At 44.3% G+C, this 8,825-nt stretch overlaps 1 protein-coding gene across 1 annotated transcript; it reads right to left on the bottom strand.

Annotated features, from left to right (window-relative positions):
- Nucleotides 1–1,272: 1,272 nt before the first annotated feature.
- On the bottom strand, nucleotides 1,273–6,199 carry LOC110489897 (protein CDV3 homolog). The gene is made up of 5 exons (XM_021562865.3): nucleotides 5,721–6,199; nucleotides 4,135–4,211; nucleotides 3,868–3,998; nucleotides 3,511–3,673; nucleotides 1,273–3,400 (listed from the first exon to the last, which is right to left on the bottom strand). The coding sequence occupies exons 1-5, from the start codon at nucleotides 5,925–5,927 to the stop codon at nucleotides 3,271–3,273; spliced, it is 708 nt and encodes a 235-aa protein (XP_021418540.1). The 5' UTR covers nucleotides 5,928–6,199; the 3' UTR covers nucleotides 1,273–3,270.
- Between the last annotated feature and the right edge of the window lie 2,626 nt (nucleotides 6,200–8,825).

Here is an 8,825-nt window from a genome sequence, read left to right as displayed (position 1 = left end):
CAGCAGAGAGCGCAGATGCACTTGGCCAAATCAATTCCAGTAATTAATGAAATAATTATACAATTTAACTCTGACACGTCGCGACCCAACCCATACTTTAAGAAAGGCTGATGTAGACTAGCCTACCATACAGCCTACTCGCGCTGTAGCTGCGAGCTGTTGGCTAGTGAACGTGCCAAGACCAGAGTAGACACATTTGCTATTTATTTTTTTGAGAACTATCGGTACAGTTGAAAATGTGATGGAAACACATTGAACTTTAGATTTGTATTTTGTGTACAGTACGTCATCACGCACTGATTTTTTATCCGCAACAAGTCATTTGTTGACTGTTTATTAAGTATGAGTAAAATGTAATACATATTGTTAGCTACATATGGGTTATTGTAGGGGATTTCTAAGCTTGCCATTTTAGAGGTATTATCTGTGTCCGAGAAACAGAACCTTAATGAGCAAGTAACCCAGACACCAGTCGTGGGGTCAATGTCAGGTGCATTTGACTGCTTGGCATGGTGTTTACAAGGTAATGTTAACTCATGTACATGTAGTCTGATCCTTGTCATTGAGGCTGGTGGGAGGACGAGCTCATTGTACTGGCTGGAATGGAATTAATGGTACAGAGTCAAACGTGGTTTCATGTTTGATACCTTTTCATTTATTCCATTCCAGACATTACAGTAGCTCCTCCCACCAGCATTCACTGGTGCTTCTGTGTCTCCCCCAACTTCACTCCTTGACTTTCTGTTTACCACTCGAACGTGCCCATTGGTGGAGCCACAGCGGGGTTTTCCACATTAGGTAAGCATTTGCATCTGATGTAAACTTTGACACAGCCAGAGATTTACTTATCCATTACACCTGTCGCAGTCTTTGGCTCGGTACAGTTGTGGCTAGATAAGAGCACAGCTTTCCAACCTTAACCTGCGACGTTACATACCAATTCAGGTAACAAATCACAGCTGGTGAGGTGAACCCTCAAAAACATTAAATTACTTAAGATAGTTAAAGATCTCAAAACACCACTTTAGATACAACTGTAGCTAAAGTCGTGTGCACTTATCAGCTTTTAAACTGCAATTACATTTAAGGCTCAACCCCAGATGGTGCTCTGAAAGATCATTTATCAGTGCATTATTGTGCCTACTGAAATGTAATACTTACCTGTTGCTAATTCTAATGCAGAATAGTTTCTCAGTATGGCCTTATGTGAACATCTAGCCTACCCATGAAATAAACAGTCACTTAAGTTAAGAACTCAGACAAAGACACCCATCACAAAGATCACTGTTTATTTTGTGTTAAACTAGTCTTTGAAAACAGTTCTCAGTAGAAATGTTCACTACTTCCACCCACAACGTTTAGGCAGGGGTCCACAGGATGCTTTGTGTGCTACAGTGCCCTCCACAACTCTGGCCATCCATTTGCAAATTTTAAGTTCCATTACATTTCAAATGACTTCAACAGGAATATCTGAACACAACTCCAGCAATTCTTCGTTCTAACCCTCTGTTCAACCTAAGGAAATGCAAACATGGTCATTCTAAATCTAAACCACCTGACCTTTCTATTTTACCGCATCGGTTCATGAGAGGAGACAGTGGTCAGGTGGTTTGGAGCCCAAGCGGAAAGATAGCAGGCACTGACTGAAGCTCTCCAGGACCAGGGATACATGTCATCGATCTGCTCTAAAGAGTTCAATAAGTACAGAAACAATACACCTCATATTTGGAGAAGGAGCTTTGAGGGCAACTAACTATGGGGAGGATGGAGAAAGGGGGTTGAGTTCCATTCTGCAGAATAGGGTAAACTTGAATGTCTTGCACTGAAGCAATTCAATGAATATAGGCGAAAGCAAACATATGTACTCAAAAATGGACAGCAGTATGACAGGCCATACTTACTGTGGTCAATTACAGGCATTGGGTACAGAAGGGTCATTTTTGGGACGCTGTAGCTAGTATCTCTTTGCACCTTAACAATATGTCAGTCTATTTTTCATATCCCACCTCTACACAATGACGTAAGTTCACGAACACTGGTGGAAACAAAACCCTCAAAAGTAAAAATAAAAAGGGCCGAATCCTCAGAATCCTGTAAAAAGTCCAAACATCTACCAAAGGAATGACTTCAGATTAGAAAGGAGGAGCTTTAATAACGGTTTGCCAATGTTAACAATCAAATTTTAAAAGAGATGGGGCGCGCAAGTCAAACAGTGGATATGAAGGACATTTAGTCAGTATAATATTCTGACAAACTACAACTCAGCACTACATTCTTGAAGAGGAAAGGAGGTTGGTTTATCTTTAAGTTGCGAGATCCAGGAGGCTGGCAACATACCATGAGACAACGAGCAAGTTTCTCTCTAGAGAACGAAGCAGTTTCCCTCTCTCGCTCTTTACAGTAAGGCCACTTTTAAATAGTCATTCTAAATGAGGACCATAACTTCTCTCCTGTGTCCACAGATCTTTGCAGGAGTCCCATTCTTGAGGAAAACAAAATCTTCAAGTTTCTAAGTGAAAGAGCCTGGTGGTCTTCTCGTCTGCAGGCCTGGTGTTTGCCCCACTCACCACCAAGAGCCAAAGCCCGCTCAACATGGTCACCACAGCTGTGACTGAGGTAGTCTCCCCTCACGTGCCCAAACCATAACTCAAACACACCAACCAACCATGTGCAGTTTGGGTTATAACGATCTCGCAAAAAAATAGATCTATTCGCAACAGTTCGTAAATTCATCTCGCACAATTTTTTTCGTCTTCTTCGATCCTCTGTGGCTTTATAATCAAAGCAAGTTGAAGTCCAGAGAGAAGTTGTACCACACAACTGCTGCTCTGAAAACAATCCACAAAAGACAACCGTACGTTGTCGTTTGCTGTTGTTGATGCTGCAGTGTCATTCATATGGGTGTATCATATAGATTTTATATTTTTTGTTTCAGTTAATCACTTGCCACAGCACTTTTGGATGTAGTCCTTCAGTTTTGCCAACCAGGTGCTTTGTGAATGTACTGTATATAATGCATGTAGATGTAAAGTGTGTCAGTTTATATGGTTCACTGTGTGAGGTGCATGAGAGTGTGTTTGTATGTATAATGTATGTATTGTACGGTGGTGTGAGGGAGAGAAGGTCCAGTGTGGTGGTGGCAGCAGCGCCAGCATTCGTTGTCAGGACTGCGCTGTAGTTAGGTACACACAGCTGTAGTTCAGCTCCCTCTGGCGGCTGGGCAAGACCACGCTGGATGGGCGGGGGAGGGGAGGGGGGGGTTGGGGTGTGCTACTTGTCCCCCAAGATGGCGTACTGGTTACCGAGCTCCAACTGCTGCAGGGAGGCCCCACTGCCGCCTTCCTCTCGGCCACGGTTCTTGTGCTTCACCACCTCAAAGGTCTTCTCCATCTCCCTGTCTCTGAAACCCGAGCATTGGATATATTAATTAAACAAATAAAGACACTTCTACACTATGTGTGCCCACCTATGCATGCGTGTAAGATGAGTGATATTTAGAGGTGCACTGACCTGCGTGTCTCAACATGCTTGGAGCCGGCCCCGAGTGAGGGGAACTGTGTGTCGCTGAAGATCTCAGGGGGCCCCTGGTTGGGGCCACGCTTGGTGGTGGTCAGTCGGGCCCCTGGGGGGCGGTACACCCCAGAAGGCTTTGACTCAGGCACCTCTTCCACCTCTGTAGAGACGAGAGCAGAGAAGAGAACCAGTCAGTGAAAACGGGGGCAAGGCTCATTAGTAGTCATTAGTAAAAAAAAAAATTTTTTTTAAAGTAGTCCACATGAATTGTCAAAACTACAGTGTCTGTATGGGAGTAACACTTCAATACTACAATTAAGGGTGTGGAATTAATACACAGTGAGATATACCCACCAACAGAGGCAGCGGCAGGTGGCGGGGCACCGGACTTGTTCCAAGGCCCAGACATTTTGTCTCCACTGACCAGGATGATCTCGCCATCTTCACCGACCTCCTCCTCATACTCCTCTTCCTCCTTCTCATCACTGACACAACCACCAGAGAAAACAGTCAACAAAAACATGCAACTAGTACAAACGTTTAACATGTCATTAGGGTAGTGCCTACTGTTTTCAGCCCACTGAATGAATGCAACACCACCCCCCCCCCATTCAGCCTTACCTTATCTGGAGAGCCTGCAGCCTGAGTCCGCTGTAGTCCACCTCCTTCGCCTCAAACTCCTTCCACTCCTCATCTTCCTGCAGACAGAGCAACGCTCATCAGTTACACAACCCACTGACTGATGGTTTAGCAATCCAAGGGTGTGTTCGTAAATTCAATCTTGAGTGCCAGAGTGCGCCCTGGGCATTCATACATTCAGAGCGTGGTCAGATTGTTTGTAAATTCACAACGTTTCACTCCAGAGCGTACACTGGACACTCTGGCTGAGGAGTAGGTTTGAGCAGAGTGTTCAGACCTCACAACAGCAGTCAAGCACCCAAGCCAAATGGTTAACGTTGGCTAGCTACTTCTAAACAAATGAGAACACCTCACAGACTATTTTACAAGCCCTTGCAGAGCTGGTTAGGCTGTTTTCACATTATTCAGAGCGTTGGTGACTAACTGTGCTGCTGGCAACAATTGAATTACGCTTTTTTGCGGACACTGGCCATATTCAACGGGTGTTGTGCGTTTTTAAATTCATCAGTTATTATGCGGTCTGGCACACTCAGACAAGAGTGCTTGGAAATTGGAGTAGATGGCCAGAGTGAATTTGCCAACGCACCCCAAGGACTCATACATGTGTCATATCAATCTCAATTGATCATGCAAACTTGGCCATGAAAAGGAACGTTTGTCAAGGGTACAAATAAAATAGAAACTTGGATCTAGATACTGGCCACGCCCTAATTTGGCAGACTCAAAACGTTATTACAACATCCCTGGAACGTGTCAACCTCAGAACCATGTTACCTGCATAAAATGCTAGCTACTAGTAACGTTATCGCCAGTAGGTTCTACTCTTTGTGCTTTTGTCTGCACAAAGAAAGGTTCTAAGTTTAACAGCTGTAGTCCAGTCCCCATTTTCCAGGCCCAACCACCTGAACCCTCAGACGAATATTGCAGGCCTAAGCATCTAGCGAATGAGGCCAAATAGCTAGTACGTTAACGTTAATCGTCTTCCAATTTGACAGATGTCAAAATTAATTAGCTAGTTAGTAAGCTAGTTATATTTGCATTCGTCATGACGCATGTTACTACAACGCTGGCAATATTTTCCAATAATATTCAAATTCTTCACGAGCCATGTTGCTGGCTAACTAATGTTACGCCAGTCATATAATCCAATGTGTGCCAGTTTTCACCTGTCGAAAACATTCTAGCCACACTGTTTGCCAGTTAGCTATCGTTGATCAATCGAGAAAGCCGACACTGGCGCGGCCTAAAGTCATCGAGAAATGTCTGCTCACCGTCTGGAATACATCGTGAGTTTGCAGTCTAGCTAAGTTAGCGAACTCAATTATTGGATTGGTCTTTTAAGTAGCTAACCAATTGGCTAGTTAGCTAACTAAAACGTACATATTTCTCTCCATAAATCATGTGTGAGGCCGGTGTAATAACTAGCCAGCCATTGTGTATTACCAAACAGTCATGGCATGAGTCATCATCGTTATCAGGCAAACTAGCTAGCAAACATATTGACTTGGCTAGTAGTAGCAAGTAGCTTGCTGGCTAACTAGTACTAGCGCGGCGCTAGCTAACGTTACCTTCTCCGGCTGCGCATCTTGATTTTCGTTTTTCGTGCCCGACTTCTCCTTTTCCTTCTTGTTCTTTTTCAAGACAATTGGTGTGGGCCCAACTGGCGCTTCTTTTCCCTTACCTCCCTTTTCTTTCTTCTTCTTTTTATCCCTCTTGGCAAAGAAATCATCCAGGCTCTTCTCCGGAGCAGCACCACAAGTCTCTACATCCGCCATCTTCTTTCAGAAACAAACGCTATGCAAGGACAATCGTAAATTTCACAACGTCTCTATAATTCAGTTGAAGGGGAGGGATTAAATTGTTATTCGACCAGAGCAATCAAACAATTTCCCTTCTAGCGTAAAAAAGAAAATGTAGCTACTGTCTGACCGCCTGTCTTTCAATGTGCCACATTACCAATCTTTGGGGGCTGCGCTCGCTCACTGCTATTTGACAGGCAAACCGGATGTACAGCCAATACATACTTTCCAGGATGCCCCGGATGAACATGAACAGAAACACAATGGACATGCTGAAGAACCAATTAACTGCAAATAAAAACCACTTTAACCAATGAAATTGCATGTCTTTTTTATCGCCCTATCACAGTAGCCTGGTAGTAATCTGATACCACACCATGAGGTCTACTGTTAGTAGTGTGGTCCTCACTGATCAATTGATTGTATTGATCATTGACCAGTTGATCATGGAACCAGAGAGCAGCATTTAAACAAATCTTTATTTTATTAATGAGTTTTCTTGTTTTCTCAAAGCCGGCATTCCAAGTCGTTATAGTAGAATCAAATTTCAAATATTTTTTTTATATAGCCCTTCGTACATCAGCTGATATCTCAAAGTGCTGTACAGAAACCCAGCCTAAAACCCCAAACAGCAAGCAATGCAGGTGTTGAAGCACGTTGGCTAGGAAAAACTCCCTAGAAAGGCCAAACCCTAGGAAGAAATCTAGAGAGGAACCAGGCTATGAGGGGTGGCCAGTCCTCTTCTGAGATTATAACAGAACATGGCCAAGATGTTCAAATGTTCATAAATGACCAGCATGGTCAAATAATAATAATCACAGTAGTTGTCGAGGGTGCAGCAAGTCAGCACCTCAGGAGTAAATGTCAGTTGGCTTTTCATAGCCGATCATTAAGAGTATCTCTACCACTCCTGCTGTCTCTAGAGAGTTGAAAACAGCAGGTCTGGGACAGGTAGCACGTCCGGTGAACAGGTCAGGATTCCATAGCCGCAGGCAGAACAGTTGAAACTGGAGCAGCAGCACGGCCAGGTGGACTGGGGACAGCAAGGAGTCATCATGCCAAGTAGTCCTGAGACATGGTCCTAGGGCTCAGGTCCTCCGAGAGAGAGAAAGAAAGAGAGAATTAGAGAGAGCATACTTAAATTCACACAGGACACCGGATAAGACAGGAGAAATACTCCAGATATAACAAACTGACCCTAGCCCCCAGACACATAAACTACTGCAGCATAAATACTGGAGGCTGAGACAGGAGGGGTCAGGAGACACTGTGGCCCCATCCGATGATACCCCCGGACAGGGGCAAACAGGAAGGATATAACCCCACCCACTTTGCCAAAGCACAGCCCCCACACCACTAGAGTGATATCTTCAACCACTAACTTACCATCCTGAGACAAGGCCGAGTATAACCCACAAAGATCTCTGCCACGGCACAACCCAAGGGGGGGCGCCAACCCAGACAGGAAGATCACATCAGTGACTCAACCCACTCAAGTGACGCACCACTCCTGGGGACGGCATGAAAGAGCACCAGTAAGCCAGTGACTCAGCCCCTGTAATAGGGTTAGAGGCAGAGAATCCCAGTGGAAAGAGGGGAACCGGCCAGGCAGAGACAGTAAGGGGGTTCGTTGCTCCAGAGCCTTTCCGTTCACCTTCACACTCCTGGGCCAGACTACACTCAATCATATGACCCACTGAAGGGATGAGTCTTCAGTAAAGACTTAAAGCTTGAGACCGAGTTTGCGTCTCTCACACGGGTAGGCAGACCATTCAATAAAAATGGAGCTCTATAGGAGAAAGCCCTGCCTCCAGCTGTTTGCTTAGAAATTCTAGGGACAATTAGGAGGCCTGCGTCTTGTGACCGTAGCGTATGTGTAGGTATGTACAGCAGGACCAAATCAGAGAGATAGGGAGGAACAAGCCCATGTAATGCTTTGTAGGTTAGCAGTAAAATCTTGAAATCAGCCCTTGCCTTGAAAGGAAGCCAGTGCAGGGAGGCTAGCACTGGAGTAATATGATGAAATTTCTTGGTTCTAGTCAGGATTCTAGCAGCCGTATTTAGCACTAGCTGAAGTTTATTTAGTGCTTTATCCGGGTAGCCGGAAAGTAGAGCATTGCAGTAGTCTAACCTAGAAGCAACAAAAGCATGGATTAATTTTTCTGCATCATTTTTGGACAGAAAGTTTCTGATTTTTGCAATGTTACGTAGATGGAAAAAAGCTGTCCTTGAAACAGTCTTGATATGTTAGTCAAAAGAGAGATCAGGGTCCAGAGTAACGCCGAGGTCCTTCACAGTTTTATTTGAGACGACTGTATAATCATTAAGATTAATTGTCAGATTCAACAGAAGATCTCTTTGTTTCTTGGGACCTAGAACCAGCATCTCTGTTTTGTCCGAGTTTAAAAGTAGAAAGTTTGCAACCATCCACTTCCTTATGTCTGAAACACAGGCTTCTCGGAAGGGCAATTTTGGGGCTTCACCATGTTTCATTGAAATGGACAGCTGTGTGTCATCCGCATAGCAGTGAAAGTTAACATTATGTTTTCGAATGACATCCCCAAGAGGTAAAATATATAGTGAAAACAATAGTGGTCTTAAAACGGAACCTTGAGGAACACAGAGGACAAACCATTCACAGACGGATATCTTTCCGTCAGATAAGATCTAAACCAGGCCAGAACTTGTCCGTGTAGACCAATTTGGGTTTCCAATCTCTCCAAAAGAATGTGGTGATCGATGGTATCAAAAGCAGCACTAAGGTCTAGGAGCACGAGGACAGATGCAGAGCCTCTGTCTAATGCCATTAAAAGTTAATTTACCACCTTCACAAGTGCAGTCTCAGTGCTATGATGGGGTCTAAAACCAGACTGA

The sequence above is a fragment of the Oncorhynchus mykiss genome, chromosome 15, assembly GCF_057628025.1.
Source record: "Oncorhynchus mykiss isolate SJ-2025 chromosome 15, ASM5762802v1, whole genome shotgun sequence".
In the NCBI taxonomy this organism is placed as follows: Eukaryota; Metazoa; Chordata; class Actinopteri; order Salmoniformes; family Salmonidae; genus Oncorhynchus; species Oncorhynchus mykiss.
This window is presented reverse-complemented; position numbering and strand designations above follow the sequence as displayed.

Bases quoted from the DNA above. Each gene is read 5' to 3' on its own strand.
- LOC110489897 (XM_021562865.3), bottom strand. From the start codon at position 5,927: ATGGCGGATGTAGAGACTTGTGGTGCTGCTCCGGAGAAGAGCCTGGAT. The intron at 4,212-5,720 runs GTAACGTTAGCT...CTCTGTCTGCAG, and splicing joins AAGATGCGCAGCCGGAGAAG to GAAGATGAGGAGTGGAAGGA. The intron at 3,674-3,867 runs GTGGGTATATCT...TCGTCTCTACAG, and splicing joins ACCTGCCGCTGCCTCTGTTG to AGGTGGAAGAGGTGCCTGAG.